At 43.0% G+C, this 22,661-nt stretch overlaps 1 protein-coding gene across 4 annotated transcripts in view; it reads left to right on the forward strand.

Moving 5' to 3' along the window:
* DSN1 (DSN1 component of MIS12 kinetochore complex) overlaps window positions 1–20,500 on the forward strand; it is a 79,848-nt gene extending 59,348 nt beyond the window's left edge. For all 4 annotated transcript variants that reach the window (XM_073654165.1, XM_073654163.1, XM_073654166.1 and 1 more), the window contains 4 exons: window positions 4,421–4,492; window positions 11,776–11,923; window positions 20,107–20,194; window positions 20,289–20,500. In XM_073654165.1, coding sequence (XP_073510266.1) covers window positions 4,421–4,492; window positions 11,776–11,923; window positions 20,107–20,194; window positions 20,289–20,356 — 376 coding nt within the window. In that variant the 3' untranslated portion in view covers window positions 20,357–20,500. The remainder of the gene's footprint in view (window positions 1–4,420; window positions 4,493–11,775; window positions 11,924–20,106; window positions 20,195–20,288) is intronic.
* Window positions 20,501–22,661: the final 2,161 nt, after the last annotated feature.

A 22,661-nucleotide genomic window follows, 5' to 3' on the forward strand; every position in this document is an offset into this window, starting at 1 on the left:
CACCTGTCACTGCCATCTTGGTTCTGCTTTGAAGGTCAACCACGGGCATGATTTTCCTTGTATACGGCAATACCGTGGTATTGCAGTAAATAGTAGAAATAATCGCAGAATCAGTTTCTCGGAAGGGACTAAATAAAAAGAAAACAAAACAGCAAAAAAAAAAAATGTAATTGTCCTCATTCTGCCTTGCCCCATCATAAATAAATAAAATTAAAAACCTCTGTCACCCCTACTGTAAAATGATTTTTCCTGTATGACGCTGTAAAAAGAAAATCAAAACGCTCGTTTTGTACCTCCCTAGAAGGAAATGCTACAAAAAGCAATCAAAATGTCATATATACCAAAAATTTGTATCTTAAAAAAAAAAAAAGTCAGCTCGCTACGCCAAGAACAAGCTTTCACGCGGCTCAAACGACTGATGAAAAGAAAATGTTGCAGGTCTTTGACGAAGCTAACTCAAAAACACGCTCCAAGTTTTGTAATTGCTGTAACCACACAATCATTCACCGTCACTTTTTCTTCAGTCAATGCCGTAAAGACAAACCAGTGGCAGAAATTAACTTTTTTTTTTTTTTCTCTACAACTCTTCCTGTCAAAACCACGCTATTATAATTCTGCGGATGGGGAAAAAATAAAAAATATTATGTCTCTTGGAAAAATTGTCAAAAAACCCCAGAAAAATAGTGGGCATGAAGGGGTTATTGACCCATGCCTGGGTATTTGATACCTATTTTTGTACATCTCCCTTTCTGATCACAGAACGGTGTTGATTAACCTGTTCGCTTTCTCTCTAATATGCTCACAAAGAATCACAGTGTTGTATCTTTCCGTAGTTCTCTTGTTTTGCGATGTCCTGATTATCCTTTATCGCATTGAAATCACTCAGAGTGGAGAGTCTCTGGCCTCATTATATCACTGCTAATGGCGTCACTAAACTAGGAAGGTATTTAAGCTCTCAGGAGCCCTAGTAATCATAGTTACCATAAGCTTTACCAATAAAGATTGGCAAGTGCAACCTGATCACCTGAAGGCCTTTGAATTATTAAAGGGGATCTGTCAGCAGGTTTTTGCTACCTCATCTGAGAGCAGCATGATAGAGACAGAGACCCTGATTCCAACGATGTATCATTTAGTTTACTGGGTGCAACTGTTCTGACACAATCAGACTTTTTAGATTTAGCAATGCAGCAGAGCTGAGAAAGCAAACCCCGCCCCCACCAAGCTCTGTATGTACATAGGCTGCTCACTGTCTACAGACAATTACAGGAGTGGGTGTGTCAGACTACTAGGCATGTGCTGCTGTGGTCTGAGCAATGATCAACTCCTGGTGCTAAAACCATCATTCCAAGTATGCAGCACAGAGCTTTATAATAGAGACATCACCGAAATCTGTGTTGCCCCTACAGCATGCTGTCTTCAGATTACATAGCAAAAACCTGCTGACAGATTTCCTTTAACAATTTACCTATAGAGATGTGATCTACAGTAGCGACCAAAAGTTTTGCTTTTTTTTTTTTTTTTTTTTTTTTAAGTGTGATTACTCCTATCTGGTTGTTGTGATGACATTTCCCTGGTGATGAATTGAAATGTCATCATGCAAAACTTTTAATTTTAACCACAATGCTTTTGAATCTTGGTTTTGTCATTTAATTAAAGAAAACTGACGGACAAAAGTTTTCCATATACTATTTATTGATCACAACATAGAGAGTAATTCATTGTTTACAATGCCGTAAATTAGTATTTTGTAGCATAACCTCTTGCTTTAATTACTTCACCGCACAGACGAGGCATTGAAGCCACTCGGGTATTCAAGACTTCTGGAGGGATCTTGCTCCATTCCATTTGCAAATCTGCAAACAATTCATCCTCATTGCTATGTGTACGGGCCCCAACTCGTCGCCCTAACTCATCCCAAAAGTGCTCTATAGGGGTTAAATAAGGTGATTGGCCTTGGCTATTGTAACAGGAGAACATTTTTCTTTGCTAACCAGTTTTTGAATAAATTGGATGTGTGCTTAGGATCATTGTCTTGCTGGAATTTCCATCCCCTGCCTACTTTGGTTTTACCATGTGGCAGGATTACATTTTCCAGTATATCTTTGTACATGGTAGCATTCATATTTATATCAATTCAATGCAGAGGGCCAATGACAGATGCTGAAAAGCCGCCCCAAACCATGACATTGCCTCCACCATGTTTCACTGTAGGTGTTTGGTACCTTGCATCATTATGTTTTCCAATTGGGCTGTATATATAGTGCTTGCCATCACTACCAAGCAGATTGAACCTGGATTCATCCGACCACAACACCTTAGACCAATCTGTCTCTTTCCATTGGCTGTGTTCTTTGGCAAACTGAAGTCGGACCTTCCGGTTCTTTGCAGAGATCAAAGGCTTCTTGACTGGAACTCGTGCATTGAACCCTACTTCTCTGAGCCGTCACACCACCGTTTGGCGACTCGTTTTGACCCCATATTTTTCGTTCATTCATGCAAAATCTGTACAGCACTTTTATGGACATTAGAAGATACTGACTTTTTCTTAATAATGTGATCAACTCTGGAGGAAGTTTTCCATGGTCGTCCACTTCTAGGTTTGTCAGCTGCTTCATAATCTTCTTTTTCTTACTTTAATATACGTGACCATTCACTCTGAGAACAGGTGAATTCCATAGCCACCTCTTTTTGGCTTTTGCCTGATTTCAATCTCAGAATAATAAGGTTCCTGACATCTGGTGATAAATTTGCCTATCTTTGCCAAAGAAATTTGGCAAAATTCGACTACCCATGGCAAAATATATACACAAAGAAAAAAAAAAAACGGTGAAATAATAATGCTGTTCCACATGATACTAAACCCTAAAGAGATTAAAGGAAACGGGAGCATATCAGATTAATATAAAAGGAATTTTTATTTCAATATTCAGTAAAAAGTCACATAGAAGGACAAGGTAAAAAGAGGGGGCGGGGAAGCGACACAAAGTTCCACGTCTGACCAGGGAGCATATAGAATCAAAAATGGATATGAGATGCCACAGCAGGGAGACAGAGTATCAGTAAGTAAAATACAGACAAGGTAGAAGGTGGTGTATAGTATCCTACAATTAGATTACAATATGATCAGAGTATATCACTAGTGATTCATATCAGTAAGTGCATGTGCAATATTAATAAATACGAGAATCAGTACATGAATACATAAGAAAGTAATAATAAGTAAAGTGCATATCAAAGAATTCTCATAATGATGAATCACAATCCCAGAAGCTATGCCAAACACACCATCAGGCTTGAGGATAAATGAAGGAAAGCTTCCCAGCCAGTTCCTAGACACTCGTATAGCGTACTAATGCGAAATAGAGAGATACTACCTGGTGGAGACGTGGATAACAGCCCCAACGCGCGTTTGGCTTCCTCGGGCAGCAGCTCATCTTTTATACTGTCTGTGATTGGCCTCCCTGAAACTGCGGTCAATGCAGCGCTTCCGGCGGCACTGGCGAGGACCGGAAACCGAGGATCCGCATTGGGACTATTATCCACGTCTCCACCAGGTAGTATTTCTCGATTTTTCATTAGTATGCTATGAGTGTGTGGGAAATTTTGGTCGCTAGTGTATTCAGATCTTTTTGGTTATAGAAAACTCAATTTTGTTCACTCAATTATACACAAAATGGTATATACAGAGATTTCATATATTTTATGCCTGTATTTTCTGACATCATGGCCGGCTGTCTCCTGGGAGCAAGCCGACCTGCCTCCAGTAGTCGCACCTGCTCCCAGAAGTCACATCGAGCCTCTTCCAAGCCTACTTTCTGCAGTTGGAGAGAACCCAGCCGCTAAGTGCAGAACGGGCCGGTAGCAAAAGCCAATGCAGAGTCTTAAATGATTTTGTGTAAAATACTCTTGACACCTAATCAAGAGCAGAAGGAGCAAAACAGTCAGGATAATTGTTCGCTTTTTTTTTTTCTCCACCACTGATCTAAGAAGGAAAACTTCAAAGTCTCTCCGATGTAATTAATGGGATTCGAGGAAAGTCTGCTGAATCTAACAACCTTAAGAAAGCCATGAGCGCACCAGGGGCGGCAGCAACAGCGAGCGTTTCACAGGAAATAGACCTGGAATAGTCTGTTAATTGGCCATCTTCACTAGACCTTTACAGCTCGGGTGAGCGACCTCGCGCACTGTGGCTGTCACTGTTTCATCCCCTCGGTGCTTGGCAAGTCAGTGGCTGCAGTGCCGATTATAGGCTCTCCTTGCCTAACAGAATATCTATAGGGGCAGATAGTGACGGGTAGCACAGTCTGCCTGTAACCACAGGATAACTTCTCTTTGAAGTTGCGTTCTTTTGATCAAGACACTAATTCCAGCTGATTTGACATTTATTACCGACTCCTAGCTAAGCCTTCTGTATTCTCAGGTACACTACCGAATCCAATCGCTGGGTAGAGCTCCTCGAAAACTACAAAGAGAAAGCCGTCGTCTTAACCAGGTAAGTAGCATCGAGAAGTGTACAAGGTACATCGTGTTTCTATTGTCTAACGCAACACAGTCGTTTTTAATCCCCTATTATCTGCTAGAAGTGAACGCCAGCCCTTAAGCGCACCTTCAGTTTTCGAAATGTACATGGGGCCGACAATTGCAGTTCCAGTTTTCTAAGACCGGGCTCCAAATTCTTATTCAGGGTGAAGTTAAATCATTGCTGACCTTTCAAGGACCTCTGGAAAGGAGGACTGCTCATAGGTAGCAGTACGGCCTGATGAAGGCACCTTTTCAGTGCCGAAACGTTTAGCCTCAATAAAGTGACCATAATTCTACCTAAGATCCGTCCTCTTTGCCAGCAGCCCCCCGTGGTTCCTTGCTTTTCCAATTCCCTCGTGGTACTTATCTGCCACAAGGAGGCGCAGCAGCTGGTCCTTTATAAGCGTTTGGCCATAGTTGGCACATGTTCTGTTTTACTGAGTCACTTAATTTATCCAAAACGTCTACACTATGGCACACCGCAAATTTTTTTGTCTTTTTCCATTACGGTCAATAAACTTGGTCCCGTCTGATTGGCACGGCAATGAAAAGTTGCAACATATGTACTCAAATTGAAAGGATTGTCTAGAGTTTCCGCTCACTATATTATACTATACTGTGAGCATGCTTTAATCACTCCCTGGCATTTAGATTAGCAGCCTGCTCTGCGCACACATGCTCCTGGGTGAGCTGTCAATCATTTATGCCAGAGAGTGATTACAACCTAATACAATGAGCAATGATAAACCGCTCCACCCCGATGACGAGAGGGAGGATATAACTTTATTTTCTCCTTGTAGCCGCAGCTCTAGTAAGGAGGCTAATCATGACTTAAACACCATGTACTTGCAGATTACCACTACTGCTTATCTACAGGTAAATTGTGTTTTTGGAGGTGACCTTTTCTCATTAATATTGAAATGGTAAACTCTGGAGCTCCCTCTAGTGGTGGTTGTTGGCAACCTGAATTTTATCTGTCGGGAAAATTAGAGGTGTGTGTGTTTTTTTTTTTTTTCTATAAAGGAGATCGGAGTCGCTCTCGGGCTGGGTCTAGTTAGATATCGAACTGCTAGAAGCAGTCTAGCCACAGAAATCTATAAATGCTCCCATTGGGGATGAATGGAGTGGAGGTGCCTATGCTCGACCCTTGCTTTTAAGGGCCTTGCTCTCTAGATTGCTGAGTGTGCCAGCGGTCAGACCCCCTTGATCTGGAAGTTGTCCTCTATCCAATGCCTAGGGGATAACCTTAAATCTTGTTACAAACATTTTAATCCACTGTAATATTAAAAACCCTTTTTTATGCTGGCTTAAATGACCCTGTCCCTCAAAGAATAAGTGATGTGCTAGTTCATCTCACGATTGCAGGCATGTTTGGATGGGCCTATAATTGTGAACGAGGTTATCGTGAACTTGTTTTACCGATTCTCGACACCTATAAAATGCACCTTTTTTGGCACACAATAGATGGACTTATATAGGAGAATATAATGAACATGCCATGTACAGGGAGGGAGACTAGGTAAGGTGCCCCGGGCATGGGATGTGACTGCAGCGTTATAATAGAAGGGCTGCCTTCCATCGTCGTCCTGACTTCTGATGATAAAAATGTCTGCTGACCCTGTGTACGCAGCACAAGGTGACGTGATGGTCTATTTTGAGTGAGTAAGGCACATAAGAATGAATTTTCCTGAGTAAATGGTCTGGCAAAACACTTGTTCGTCTGGTGAGATGATTTTTTTAAGCTTGATTAAAGGGGTTGTCCAGGGTTGTTATTAAAGTCCACAGTCACTTTATGTGACTGCAGACTTCTAAATCCTCACAGTGTGCGTGTACAATGCATGCTGTCAGGATTCTACAGTGCGGGTGAAAGGAAGTATATGGTTTGCATACATGAGGTCTCGTGCCGACTAGACATGCGTGACCTCACTCAATTCACTTGTATTGAGTGAGGCTGCACACGTCTAGTCGGAATGTGGCCAGAAGTATACAAGCTGTCCTCTCTCAGCTCGGGACAATCGTGACAGCGCCCAATGTACAAGCTGTGAGGATTCAGAAGTCTATTGCCACAGAAATTGACTTCAGACTATCATACACCTGGACAACACCTTTAAAAAGAATTGTTCTTGTTAGCACATTGTCCTGTGTACACAACCTGTGCAGCAAATAACATGAAATTCTATGGGCACAGAATGATCGGACTAGCAATCGTTCTGTGCACCTACAAGTCCAGTCGGCCACCTAACCTATTAAACTATTAAATGACCGCCCAACGCTTGATTATAGCCGGTCAGTGGTCTTTTATTGACTACCATAGGCCTGTCTGAATGTACCATAGGCCTGTTCAGTGTGAATACTGCAATATTTCTGGATTTCTTTGCAATTTAGAAGTATTTTCACTATATACATACATACATACATACATACATACATACATACATACATTGCTCATATAAAGGGAACACTCAAATAACACATCCTAGATCTGAATGAATGAAATATTCTCATTGAATACTTTGTTCTGTACAAAGCTGAATGTGCTGACAACAAAATCACACAAAAATCATCAATGGAAATCACATTTATTAACCAATGGAGGCCTGGATTTGGAGTTACCCCCAAAATTAAAGTGGAAAAACACACATCCAACTTTGATGCAATGTCCTTAAAACAAGTCAAAATGGGGCTCAGTATTGTGTGTGGCCTCCACGTGCCTGTATGACCTCCCTACAACGCCTGGGCATGCTCCTGATGAGGCTGAGTATTGTGTGTGGCCTCCACGTGCCTGTATGACCTCCCTACAACGCCTGGGCATGCTCCTGATGAGGCTGAGTATTGTGTGTGGCCTCCACGTGCCTGTATGACCTCCCTACAACGCCTGGGCATGCTCCTGATGAGGCGGAGTATTGTGTGTGGCCTCCACGTGCCTGTATGACCTCCCTACAACGCCTGGGCATGCTCCTGATGAGGTTGCGGATGGTCTCCTGTGGGATCTCCTCCCAGACCTGGACTAAAGCATCCGCCAACTCCTGGACAGTCTGTGGTGCAACGTGACGTTGATGGATGGAGCGAGACATGATGTCCCAGATGTGCTCAATCGGATTCAGGTCTGGGGAACGGGCGGCCAGTCCATAGCTTCAATGCCGTCATCTTGCAGGAACTGCTGACACACTCCAGCCACATGAGGTCTGGCATTGTCCTGCATTAGGAGGAACCCAGGGCCAACCGCACCAGCATATGGTCTCACAAGGGGTCTGAGGATCTCATCTCGGTACCTAATGGCAGTCAGGCTACCTCTGGCGAGCACATGGAGGGCTGTGCAGCCCTCCAAAGAAATGCCACCCCACACCATTACTGACCCACTGCCAAACCGGTCATGCTGAAGGATGTTGCAGGCAGCAGATCGCTCTCCATGGCGTCTCCAGACTCTGTCACGTCTGTCACATGTGCTCAGTGTGAACCTGCTTTCATCTGTGAAGAGCACAGGGCGCCAGTGGCGACTTTACCAATCCTGGTGTTCTGTGGCAAATGCCAAGCGTCCTGCACATAGTTACATAGTTAGTAAAGCCGAATAAAGACTTGCGTCCATCAAGTTCGACCTGTTAGTTCTGTAATTGCTAAAGTTGATCCAGAGGAGGGCAAAAACCCCAAATGATTTAGCCAATCTTCACCTGAGGAAAAATTCCCTCCCGACTCTGAAACCAGCAGTCAGAAGAAATCCCTGTATCAACCTACTATTTTATTTTATTTTTAAGTATACACTGAAATCTGCCTGGTATCTAGAAAAGCATCCAGTCCCCGCTTGAACTGGTGTAGTGAATCCGACATTACCGTCTCCTCACTCAGTGAATTCCATATTCTCACTGCTCTTACCGTAAAGAACCCCTTCCTATGCTGTTGCTGAAACCTTTTCTCTTCCAGTCTTAGTGAATGCCCTCTTGTTACCGTAATATCCCTCCTTTTGAACAAATCCCGGGCAAGATCTCTATACTGTCCCCTAACATATTTGTACACATTTATTATGTCCCCCCTCAACCTTCTCTTTTCCAGGCTGAATAGTCCTAGTTTTGCCAACCTCTCTGGGTATTGCAGTCCCTCCATTCCCTTTATTAATTTTGTTGCCCTCCTTTGTACCTTTTCAAGCTCATTTATATCCTTTCTATATATTGGGGCCCATAACTGAGCACAGTATTCCAAGTGTGGTCTGACCAGTGCTTTGTACAGTGGAAGAACAATGTTCTCATCCTTTGCAGCTATACCTCTTCTGATACATCCCATTACCCTGTTTGCCCTTACAGCAGCCGCCTGACTTTGGGCACTCCAATTTAGTTTGCTATCAATCAAGATGCCCAAGTCCTTCTCCATCTCTGAATTCCCCAATGATTTCCCATTCAGTGAGTACTGGTGACTTCCATTTTTCCTTCCCATATGTATGACCTTACATTTCTCCTCGTTAAACCTCATTTGCCATTTAATGCTCCACCTACCCAGCTTATCCAAATCCCTCTGTAGGTCTGCACTGTCCTCTTTTGTATTAATTGTTTTACATAACTTTGTGTCATCTGCAAATATTGATATTTTACTATTTATCCCGTTGACTATGTCGTTAATAAAGATATTAAATAACATTGGGCCTAGTACAGACCCCTGTGGTACCCCACTAGTGACGCTTACCCAATCTGAGTATATTCCATTTATAACTACCCTCTGCCTTCTATCCTTTAGCCAGTTAGCTACCCACTTGCAGACATTTTCCCCCAGTCCCATCATTCTCATTTTGTATACCAACCTATTATGTGGCACGCTATCGAACGCTTTTGAGAAGTCGAGATACACGACATCCACTGGTTCCCCCTGATCTACTCGAGAGCTAACCTCCTCGTAGAAGTCAATCAGGTTAGTTTGGCAGGAGCGATTCCTCATGAATCCATGTTGGTTCTGGGTTAATAGATTATTAGCATCAAGATGCTCCGTAATTGCCTCATTAATAAAGCCTTCAAAAATTTTGCCCACAACGGACGTCAGACTCACCGGCCGATAGTTTCCGGCGTCACTTTTCGCTCCCTTTTTGAATATTGGCACTACATTCGCCTGTCGCCAATCAAGTGGTACAGACCCAGTCTCAACAGAGTCCTTAAATATAAGATATAACGGTCTGTCTATCACATTACTTAGTTCCCTTAGTACCCGTGGGTGTATGCCATCAGGTCCTGGTGATTTGTTTATTTTAATGTTACTGAGGCGTTTCTGTACCCCAGCTTGGGTTAGATTTGTCATACTTAGTGGAGGATTAAGCTTGTCACTTCTCATTTCTCCTGTTAGTTCGATTTCCTTTGTGAAAGTTGACGAAAAAAAATTATTTAATAGATTAGCTTTATCCTCATCTTTCTCTATGATTTTGCCTTCATCACTTTTTATCGGTCCAATATTATCCGATTTAATCCTTTTACTATTTATATACGTAAAGAACAGTTTGGGATTTGATCTACTTTCCCTAGCAATACATCTCTGTTTCCTCCTTCGCTATTTTTATTTGTTTTTTGCAGGTTCTCGTTTTTTCCTTGTAACACATTAGTGCCTCCTTACTGTTTTCCTGTTTTAATCTCTTGAATGCCTCTTTTTTGCTATTTAACGCCCCTTTTACGTTCTTGTTCAACCATATTGGTTTCCTCTTATTTCTGGCCCTTTTATTCCCATACGGTATATACCTCTCGCACTGAGTATTCAGAATTCTTTTGAAGGTTTCCCATTTACTATTCGTATTCCTTTGATTAAGAACTTTGTCCCAGTCAATAAGTTGAAGGTTTTCTATCAGCTGATCAAACTTCGCCCTCCTAAAGTTTAATGTTTTTGTTGTTCCCTTATTGATAACCCTACTGAAGGGCATTTTGAAGTCGATAATATTATGGTCGCTATTACCTAGGTGCCCCCCTATCTGTACCTCAGTTATTCTATCAGGCCTATTAGTCAATATTAAGTCCAACACGGCCTTCCCTCTCGTTGGTCCCTGCACTAGTTGGGAGAGATAATTATCCTTAATATTTGTCAAGAACCTTTTTCCTTTCTGAGATCTACAGGTTTCTGTTTCCCAGTCAATATCCGGGTAGTTGAAATCCCCCATTACAATCACTTCATTATGTTTTGCTACTTTGTCTATTTGTCCTAATAGCAGATTCTCATTCTCCTCTGTTATATTTGGTGGCTTATAGCAGACCCCCAGTAATATTTTATTATTATTTTTTGCCCCCTCTATCTCTACCCACATGGACTCGACCCCCTCTTCTCCCTCTCCTATATCTTCCCTTAGTCTGGGCTTTAGACGTGACTTTACATATAAGCAGACTCCTCCGCCTTTCCCCTGTTTCCGGTCCCTTCTAAATAAACTATAATCTGTTAAATTTACCGCCCAGTCGTAGCTATCGTCTAGCCAAGTCTCTGTTATACCTACGGTGTTGGGCTGTCAGCACAACCCCCATCTGTGGACGTCGGACCCTCATACCACCCTCATAGAGTCGGTTTCTAACCGTTTGTGCAGACACATGCACATTTGTGGCCTGCTGGAGGTCATTTTGCAGGGCTCTGGCAGTGATCCTCCTGTTCCTCCTTGCACAAAGGCAGAGGTAGCGGTCCTGCTGCTGGGTTGTTGCCCTCCTACGGCCCCCTCCACGTCTCCTGGTGTACTGGCCTGTCTCCTGGTATCGCCTCCAGCTTCTGGACACTACGCTGACAGACACAGCAAACCTTCTTGCCACAGCTCGCGTTGATGTGCCATCCTGGATGAGCTGCACTACCTGAGCAACTTCTGTGGATTGTAGAGTCCATCTCATGCTACCACGAGTGTGAAAGCACAACCAACATTCAAAAGTGACCAAAACATCAGCCAGAAAGCATTGGTACTGAGATGTGGTCTGTGGTCCCCACCTGTAGAACCACTCCTTTATTGAGGGAGTCTTGATAATTGCCAATAATTTCCATCTATTGTCTATTTCATTTGCACAACAGCATGTGACATTGATTGTCAATCAGTGTTGCTTCCTAAGTGGACAGTTTGATTTCACAGAAGTTTGATTTACTTGGAGTTATATTCTGTTTGTGTTCCCTTTTATTTTTTTGAGCAGTGAATAATAATTTTCTGACCTTAGCCATGTTTTCAATAGTTTTTTTTTCCTCCTATATATCTGTGGTGTTTTTTCGAATAATTCAGATGTTTTTATTAAGCTTCATTATTAGTAATATCTACTATCTTGCTTTAAAAAGGCATCTTGAAGAAATCCGAGCGAATGACAATCCCCCACTCACTGTTCCTGATCTACCGTCTTCCCAAGATCAAGTCCTTCAGAGCAGACCAGACTACAGTGCCATTTTACACCAGCAGGGGGCAGTATTTGACTGCATGGAAATTGTGGTATGTTTCCTGCTTGCAGAAATGTCTTTCCATTTTGAATACTTTTGTGTTGCCGTTCCATCAATTGAACAAAAGACATTAGTTGTTTTTATATTTATTTTTTTTAAATGCATCTTTTTTTCTTTTTAGATGTAGATTCAGATCTGTTTTAACCCCTTCATGACTGGACTATTCCTTTTTTATTTATTTATTTTTTTCCGTTTTTACTTCCCGGATCTAGAACTTGTTATTTTTTATTTTTTTGTTATTCTTATTATTGGTGATTAGCGAACGTGTTCGGTGATACTCTGCTATCACTTGAGTATCTGGGTGCTCAGATGTGCTTGGCACTCGCCGAATCATCATACTAAGGCCGCAGCCCCACTATCAGTATTCGGTCAGTATTTTTTTTCTCAAGAGTTGGAGCCAAAACCAGGTGAGGAACAATCACCAATTCTGCATTTATCACCCACTCCTGGTTTTGGCTCCCACTAATGAGAAAAAATACTGACCGAATACTGATAGTGGGGCCGTGGCCTAACACTCCTTCTAACGGCTAATCTTGTTCTTTTTCTGCTTCTATGCAATACATTCTGCATTTAGCCTAGGGGCAGCTGCAGGAACAGGGAGAGTGGCTGAATACAGTCTCTAGATAGGGCTTATTGTTAAATATATCGCTGCTGCAGTTGACCACTTTTTTTTTTTTTTTTTTTTTTTTCGTTGAAAAAATTTGACTCTTGCCATCCATACAGTTAAACATGTTTTTTTGTGAAATCACAGTGGTTTAAATTTTTTAAAAACTGCTTGGCGTGCTACACAGGGCTGTGGAGTCGGTAAGCCAAACCTCCAACTCCTCAATTTCCATGACACAGACTGACTCCACGACTCCGACTCCCTCATACACGGCTCATGTTCAAGTGATAAATTTACTGTAGCACAGATTCATCTCCGCTAAAAGTCTAGACCCTTAGATCAGGAATAGGATATTTCATAACTTTTCCAAATTCTTATGAAAAAATATTCCCCACAAACTGCATTGAACTACTGTGACCAATTTATTCTATATTTTAGGAGTTGGAGTCGGTCCATTTTATACCGACTCCAATTCCGACTCCACCACAATGGACACAGACTCCGACTCCACAGCCCTGCTGCTACAGGTGACTATATTTTTTAAATAATGGAAAAAAAAATAAATTGGGGTTTCCAGAGACTTGGCAATTATAAAAATGTGTGCAGTAAGGGATGGGATGGGGAAGTTGGAGTGCAGATGGCGAGGATGTGGGGCAGGTGCGACTGTGCCTGTTGCTGGAGCACAAGAAACACGCCCATCCACGACACATAGGTTCCTGTCGCACTTTGCAGGGAGGCTAGGGACACCACTTCTGAAGCCTCACTAGTGCAAACAGGTGGTCGGTTGGATAGTAGAGCATTCTTGGGAGCACCACCCAGTCTTCCACACGGTCCAGTCTCTCCACCCAAGAGTCTGGATCACTTAATCCTCACCCTGATCCTCCTTTTCTCCCCAATGTTGAGTCCCAGGAGACCAGTGAGGAGACCAGTGATCCCAGACTAGGACACGCCAAAGAGCTCTTTACAACATCATTTCTTGATTGTGGCCTCTCACTGCATGTTCGAAGAGGAACAGGAGGAGATGCTGTTTAGTGATGCGCAAAACTTAGAGCTGGCATGGCCACAAGAAGATGACTATTGTGAACGTCAAATTTTGTCTAAGGAGGTAGATGATGATGAGACATAGTTGCTAATAAGTCAGGTTAAGTCACCAAGTCAGTAAAACCAGGGTGCAAGTCCCTGACCCAACCTGGGAAGCTGGCATGCAGAGCGAGGCCAGCAGCGCTGAGGGGGAGGGAGCGGCAGCACCAAAACAGGCAGGAAGAGGCAGTGGGGTGACCAGAGGGAGAAGGCGGGCAACTGTTTCACAGAGCACCGACACTCGTAAATTTCTCCATCAAAGGGTTAGGTGTTCCCCAATCTGGGACTTTTTAAAGAGTTCTGAGACAAAAAAATGGTCATTTGCAACCTATGCTATGCCAAGTTCAGCAGGGACCTGATCACGAAGAACCTAACCATCAGCTTGATCAGGCACATGTCATCTAAGCACCCGACTCAGTGGGCCGAATGCCTGAGTCCACAATTGGTGCCAGCTGGTGACACCACTGCCTCTTCCCATGTACTAGGTGCTTCCCAGTACCCTATCCATGACACTGGCACAATTGCCTCCCGCCCTGCACCTGTCCTTGCACATTCTGAGGCACCATCATCAGGCACTTCCAAAAACTTGTCCCTGCACAGCGTTCAGCTGTCCCTACCCCAGGCCATGGAGCGAAAGAGAATGTTTCTAGCTTCCCACCTACAGGCCCAAACACTAAATCGGCACAATTCCAGGCTGCTTGCCGTCTAAATGTTTAAGTTTAGACTTGTACACATGGAGAATTTCCGCTGACTCATGGTGGCAGCTGTCCCTCAGTACTCTTTCCTCAGCTGCCACTATTTGTCCTAGTGTGACGTCCCCGCCTTGTACCAGCACGTGTCCAGGAACATCACCCATGCCCTTACCAATGGAGTTATTGGCATTGTCCACTTAACGACCAACAAGCACTTGTGGTCAGAGACTCTCTATTTCCCTGACGGCACATTGGGTGAACATTGTGGAGACCGGGTCAGAATCCCACCCTGGCAGGGCACATGTGCTACCAGCGCCGAGGATCACTGGCCATACTGCTATCAGGGTTTGCACCACCTCCTACACCAGTTCCGACATCTCCTCCTCTTCCTCCATCTCCAATGTGTTATCTCAGGGCATGTCATCCACATCAGCCGGAAGCTCTGCAGGACTGCCTCAGCGAAGCGGCAACAGGCTCTGCTGATGCTAATTTGTCTAGGAGACAAATTGCACACCGCGGCAGAGTTATTGAAAAGAATAACAGACCAGACAAATCTGTGCGTCTCACCGCTGAACCTCCAACCAAGCATGGTCTTGTGTGATAATGGGCATAACCTGGTGGTGGCTGTGAAGCTTGGCAAGCTCCCACACGTACCATGCTTGACCCACGGGCTCAACTTGGTAGTTCAGCGATTTCTGAAAATCTACCCAGATTTGCTACAGCTTCTGGTCAAGGTACACCGTGTCAGTGCCCATTTCCGCATGTCTGCTACAGCTGCCGCCGCTCTGGCAGTTCTGCAGCAGTGCATGCAAGTGCCTGCTCGCCGACTGATGTGCGATGTGCCTACATGCTGGAACTCCACACTGCACATGCTGGCAATTCTTTGTGAACAGCAGAGGCCAGTTGTTGAATACCAGCTCCAACACGCCCATGGGTATTCTGGTCAGCCTCCGCACATAACTGAAGAGTGGGCTTGGATGTCTGACATTTCTAAGTTTCTCCAAGACTTTGAGGACTCCACAAAGATGGTCAGCAGTGATGACTCCATAATCACCGCAATGATCCCGCGTCTGTACCTATTTAAACAGTTGCTGATGCCAATTTAAGCATGAAGCTTTGAATGCGAACCAGGTGGAGATGAAGGAAGACATGAGACAGGGAGATACTACCCAGCTTCGCCTCATCTGCTCAGCGTGGATTGGGTAACAATGAGGAGGAGGAACAGGAGCTGGTTGCTAGCGCAACAGAGGCAAGTATCCACACAAGCTTCATCCTGTCTCTCCTACATGGATGAGCTGAGGGAGGGAGAAGGAGGAGATGAAGAGTCGTCATCCTGGTGGAGACAGGGAAGTGTTGGCTGTAGGGAGCTTGGCACATATGGCCTACTTTATGTACTACTGCCTTTACTGTGACCCTCGCGTTATGTTCATCTTGGCCAAAAAATAGTACTGGTTGTTCACCCTGCTAGACCCACTCCACAAGCAGAACCTTGAATCTCTCTTTCCTGACTTGGAGAGGTCTAATAAAATGGTGCTATACCAGAAGGCCATTGTGTAAAATATGTTGAAAAAATTCCCATGAGACAACGCTAGCGGCAGGGGGCAAGCTTCCTTGCCCAACCAATAAGGAGAGGCGAGGTAGACACTGACCAGGTACAATAGAGGCAGGAGTACAGGGTCAAAGGCCTGGGCCAATTTCATGACACCCTCCCAGCGTCCAGGCCCTGATGACCAGATATTTTTGACAAGGAGGGAAAAGGTTTTTAAAGATGGTTAAGCAATACCTGCCCGACAAAACCAGCGTACTCCCTAATTCCTTTGTGACCTTCAACTATTGGGACTCAAAGCTGGATACCTGGCATGAGCTGTCCCTCTATGCCTTGGAGGTGTTATGCTGCCCGCTGCTAGCGTCTTGTTTGAGCGGGTTTTTAGTGCCGCCGGGTGGTCATAAGTCATACCAGACATCCTCTTTCGCCTGTCAACAGAGAATGCTGACTGGTTCACTCTGATATAAATGAACATAGCCTGGATTAGCCCTGACTTTTCTACACCCCCAGATGACATCAACACAGTGTTTTTAATCTTCAATATTTGAATGAGGCCCTCCAGTTGTTGCCTTCAAGGGTGTATCGATGACCCTCCTTTTTATAGTTTTTTTTTTCCTGGCTTTGCACTGTGTCCAGAGCTTTGATGAATGTAGGAGTATCACAACCATACTTTGTTCACAATATTTGATTAAGGCACTACAGTTGGTACCTTCAAGGATGTATGGATGACCCTGCTTGTAATTTTGGGCAGGATTTGCACTTAGTGCATAGCCTTTGAGTCTAGGAGTACCAATACATTACAATTTGAATTAAATGTGTATAAGGCCCTCCTTTATGTCTAATAAAGGGTGTATTTGAGTGCCTAATTTTTTTCACTTCTTACTTCCTTCTTAAATTGCACTGAAATTTCCAATTTTTTAATAAAAATGTAATTGTGGTTTTACTAAAAATAAAAAAATGAATCCTTTTTTTTTAACCTCTTTACAGCCTGTGCCGTATTGGTACACAACAGGCTGTAACCCCTGGTTCAGTGAGGGCTCCGGCGCTGATCCCGCTCTGAACCGGGCACATGTCAGCTGATTATTACAGCTGACATGTGCCCGCAACAGCCGCTGGTGGAATCGCGATCCACCCTCGGCTGTTAACATGTTAAATGCCTCTGACAGCAGCATTTAACATCGCCGTGCCGGAAGCGCGTCACTTACCCCGCCCATTGGTGACCCCGTCACGTGATCGCGAGTCACCGATGCGTGGGCATGACAACCCTGGGTCTGAAGCAGACTCCAGTGGGTGTCATGAGCTGATCGCTATGAGCGCCACCTAGTGGTCGGCGCTCATAGCTCAAGAGCATTTCTGCTACATAGAGCCAATCTGCTCATCGCCTCTATGTAGCAGAGGCGATCGGACAAGTGCTGCTTCTAGTCTCCTATGGACACTATAGAAGCAAGCAAAATGTTTTAAAAAAAAAAATATATATATATATAAAAAAAAAATATAAAAGTTTAAATCACCCCCCTTTCGCCCCATTCAAAATAAAATAAAAAAAACAAAAAACATGCACATATTTGGTATCGCCGCGTTCAGAATCGCCCGATCTATCAATAAAAGGAAAGAATTAATCCAATCTGTAAACGGCGTAACGAGAAAAAAATTCTAAAATCCAGAATTCGCCACAACATTGCAATAAAATGCAATAACGGGCGATCAAAACATTGGATCTACCCCAAAATGGTATCAATAAAAACTTAAGCTCGGCGTGCAAAAAATAAGCCCTCACCCGGCCCAGATCCCGAAAAATGGAGACGCTACAGGTCTCGGAAAATGGCGACATTTATTTATTTTTTTTAATTTTTAGCAAACTTTGTAATTTTTTTTTCACCACTTAAATAAAAAAGAACCTATACATGTTTGATGTCTACGAACTCGTAATGACCTGGAGAATAAGAATAGCAGGTCAGTTTTAGCATTCAGTGAACGTGGTAAAAAAAAAAACATCTGTGGTATTGCACTTTTTTTGCATTTTCACCGCACTTGGAATTTTTTTCCAGTACACGATATGGTAAAACCAGTAATGCCATTCAAAAGTACAACTCATTCCACAAAAAATAAGCCCTCACACGGCCATATTGACCAAAAAATAAAAACGCTATGGCTCTGGGAACAAGGGGAGCAAAAAACGAAAATGCAAAAACGGAAAATCCCAGGGTTGCGAAGGCGTTAAATTGACTTTTTTTGTCATTATATAGAAAAAAAGTTAACTTTTTTTTTTCCTGTAAACTACAATTTCTCGTCGATTTTTTTTATTTTTTTTTTTTAATGTTTGATTGTCAGTCCTTTTTAAAGTGGAGTAAAACGGTGACACCATTGTTCTCAGCAGCGATGTGGGCGTCAGAGATGCTTCCGGGGGTCTTCCCCATGCTGTTCTCCTTCCATTCAGCACTTTTTCCATCCATTTCCACTGCCCCCCCCGAATCTTCCTGGGGGCGAAATGTGCGGGGGCGAACTGTACCTGGGGGCGAACTGATGGGGGCAAATTGCTCGGGACGAAACTTCCTGTAACCCAATAAACAGTGTAACAGCGTATGTTGCGCAGCGTGGAGATAGGAACAGCAAGATCTCTGAAGATGGACTTTTAACCTTGAGATTGTTAACTTTGAACTTACCAAAAAGCAGAAAAGGCCCAAATATTTACTGTTTACAGTTTGTGCAATAACTCTTTATTGTTTTACCCCCAAAAAAATTCTAGATAAAACGTTGCAAAAAAAATTTACGCGTAAAACCACGCTCGGAAATGGTCATGTTATTAGAAATACAAAGTAAATAGGAAACTCGATTTGACAGAGCCGATGGCCTGGAAATATGTGCAACTAATGTAATATATTTGCTTGGTTTTGTGTGTTGCATCTAGCTTCCATCTGTTTTATACATCTAAGAGGTCTGACATTTTTGTGAAGGCTTGTAGCAGGTGCGTCAGTCACAGAAATGGAGAAATAATTTAATATGTCAGGAAGAACAGCTTAAAATTATAGCAATATGTGCTGTGCAAGTTAAAACCCCTCCAATGCTTCCTGCCAACAAATGGAGCATTTATGAGATTTCTGAACTCCTTTGTGTTCCTTTAGGTTTTCTTCACTTTGCTTTTACATTAAACGGATTAACTAAATTACGTTTTTCGGCATGTTGTCCTTTGCCACTTGCCCTCTTTGTTGCCAAACCATTTTGTTGGACCATGTGCTAAAGGTCATACTGAGCTACAGAAGTAATCATTGTCTAATAATTTTCCCTCGCTATGGCTGGCTTCACACAACAATGTTTCGTGGTCTAAGGATAAACCTTGATAGAAGGACTAGCCGTGAGTCTCCTGACCCAAGCGCCACTGCTTCATGTATGCCTATAAGGCTATCGAGTTCAGGAGCCCCATGACCAGTCCATTATCGTAGTCCATCATCAGTCCCCCACCATGTCCTCAGCTATGGGGAATTGTTGCAGAAGCTTTATTGGGTCATCTTGACCATCAGATGTTGTTGAAAACAAGGACCTGCCAACATTTGAGCCACTATCGAAAGAATTGTCAGTTGGATCTGCCATCAATCGTGTATTATGGCTGTCAATTGTTTTCTTATGCCTTTTTGGAGGGTATGGGGAAATGAGAAGGTGGGATCTGTATGGTTGGATGTTAACATGCCTTATCTTACTCTAGACAGATTTGTAACTATGGATGCTGGACATGTTTATGGTCAAACTGAAGGGCTTGGTTTAATCAAGCTTTTGACCATTAAGAGTTTGGTAATTGACCATTTTAATCTTAACTGTTCCTGTAATGTGAAGAGGAGTGTTGTAGGACTATCTCACTTTTTGAAAAGTTAAGGCCCCCAAACACATTAGATAGCTGATGGTCAAACACGATCTCTCCTAGCTTCCTCGACCGGACTCGAGAGCTCTGCCAGACTCTGTTTGTTACCACTGAAAATTCAAAAGTCCCCGAATCCATCTCTCTCTCAACATCTTTCTGGAGGCCACCATGCACATTTTATGGTTGGTCAATACCTGCGAAATTGGTGGGTTAGTTTGACACTTATCTAATGTGTTTAAGGGGTGGGGGGGGGATATAGGAATCCGGTTTTATATAGATACTGTTTTCATGGGATTGCAATTGGTGTAGTATGGCTTCTGGAACTTATACAGTATAATATCTAGTTTAAACTTACACATTTATTAAATGGGTTTTATAAATTTTTTTTACTGCATTTCAGATGGATAATCTTCAACAGTCAATCAATTTGTTAAACTCCTTCTTAAATGAAAACACATCCCATTTACATCAGTTATCGACACAGCTCAGTAAGTCTTATGTATTTCGCAGTACTAATGTCCAAGTGAAAGGAGGTTTGCTCGTCAAAAGGAAAAATATCAACTTTTCTGCTTTTATTTGCAGAATCCCAATCTTTTAATCCGATGGAAGACTCGCCAATCCGAACATTTTTGAAAGTTTGCAAAAAATAAAACGTGAAGTGTAAATCTATTGTCATTGTACGGTGACATTTTTGTGATGTTGACTTGCATATCTTAAGTCTTGATTCAGTGTAAATATGCGTTAAATGATGTAAATGTATTGATACAGTTTTTCTAATAAATTTGAATTATCAATGTGGTCTGTTTTTTCCACACACAGACATATATTCCGATATTTAAAGATGAGAAAAGACACAAGTCCATCCTATAATACTCACGTGTTTAACCATAGAAAAGCAAGAAACCCTTGAGGCAGATTGCCCCAATTTAGGAGAAAAATTCCTCCTCTAGTCCAGATTTGGCAATCCTAGTTAAATAGGTTGAAAAAAGATCAAGTTCATGCTTTCGGATTAGTTCCCTGGATCAACGTCCCATCCCTAGCACTCATAAAATGTAATATATTTTTCGATTAAGGAATTCAGGCCCTCCTCAAACTAGTTTAGTGAATCAACCATTACAACATTGTGTGGACTGCGAGTTCCATGTTCTCACTGCTTGTACAATTTGAGAATGAACTTTAGTCACCGTTGCAGGCCTAGGTGTAAAAAGCTCATACAGATCTCTGTACTGCCTCCTCATATATTTGTACATTGTAATAAGATCGCCCTTAAGCCTTCATACACTGCTCAAAAAAATAAAGGAAATACTCAAATAACCCATCCTAGATCTGAATGAATGAAATATTCTCATTGAATACTTTGTTCTGTACAAAGTTGAATGTGCTGACAACAAAATCACACAAAAATCATCAATGGAAATCAAATTTATTAACCAATGGAGGCCTGGATTTGGAGTTACCCCCAAAATTAAAGTGGAAAAACACACTACAGGCTGATCCAACTTTGATGTAATGTCCTTAAAACAAGTCAAAATGAGGCACACTCCAGCCACATGAGGTCTGGCATTGTCCTGCATTAGGAGGAACCCAGGGCCAACCGCACCAGCATATGGTCTCACAAGGGGTCTGGGGATCTCACTTTGGTACCTAATGGCAGTCAGGCTACCTCTGGCGAGCACATGGAGGGCTGTGCGGCCCTCCAAAGAAATGCCATCCCACACCATTACTGACCCACTGCCAAACCGGTCATGCTGAAGGATGTTGCAGGCAGCAGATCGCTCTCCACGGCGTCTCCAGACTGTCACGTCTGTCACATCTGCTCAGTGTGAACCTGCTTTCATCTGTGAAGAGGACAGGGCGCCAGTGGCGACTTTGCCAATCCTGGTGTCCTGTGGCAAATGCCAAGCGTCCTGCATGGTGTTGGACTGTGAGCACAACTCCCATCTGTGGACGTCGGGCCCTCATACCACCCTCATGGAGTCGGTTTCTAACCGTTTGTGAAGACACATGCACATTTGTGGCCTGCTGGAGGTCATTTTGCAGGGTTCTGGCAGTGCTCCTGCTCCTCCGTGCACAAAGGTGGAGGTAGCGATCCTGCTGCTGGTTTGTTCCCCTCCACCCTCTGGACACTACGCTGACAGACACAGCAAACCACCTTGCCACAGCTCTCATTGATGTGCCATCCTGGATGAGCTGCACTACCTGAGCAACTTCTGTGGGTTGTAGAGTCCGTCTTATGCTACCACGAGTGTGAAAGCACAACCATCATTCAAAAGTGACCAAAACATCAGCCAGAAAGCATTGGTACTGAGATGTGGTTTGTGGTCCCCACCTGCAGAAACACTCTTTTATTGAGTGTGTCTTGATAATTGCCAATAATTTCCATCTATTTTCTATTCCATTTGCACAACAGCATGTGAAATTGATTGTCAATCAGTGTTGCTTCCTAAGTGGACAGTTTGATTTCACAGAAGTTTGATTTACTTGGAGTTATATTCTGTTTGTATTCCCTTTATTTTTTTGAGCAGTGTATTTCCAATATGAGTAACTGCAAGTTTGATAACCTGTCTTGGTATTAATTGCCTTAGTTTTAAAGGTTTTACTCTGCCTTTTAATGCTATGGAAATATTAATGCTCATGTGTGGACATAGTTCTGCGTTTTTGGTGGGTTACTGATTATAAACAAGCCAGTCAAAATATTCAGAGCTTCAATGTAAAGCATTTAGGGTGACAGACTAACACTTTGGAAAAAAGCCTTCAGTCTCATCTGTGGCTCATAACTAAGTTTGAGGTCTAGACCAGTGTTCCCCAACTCCAGTCTTCAAGGCCCACTAACAGGTTATATTTTCAGGATTTCCTTAGTATTGCACACGTGATAATTACATCACCTGTGCAATACTAAGGAAATCCTGAAAACATGACCTGTTGGTGGGCCTTGAAGACTGGAGTTGGGGAACA

Source organism: Phyllobates terribilis, unplaced genomic scaffold (assembly GCF_046119375.1).
Source record: "Phyllobates terribilis strain yellow unplaced genomic scaffold, ASM4611937v1 Scaffold_11__3_contigs__length_659146591, whole genome shotgun sequence".
Lineage (NCBI taxonomy): Eukaryota > Metazoa > Chordata > Amphibia > Anura > Dendrobatidae > Phyllobates > Phyllobates terribilis.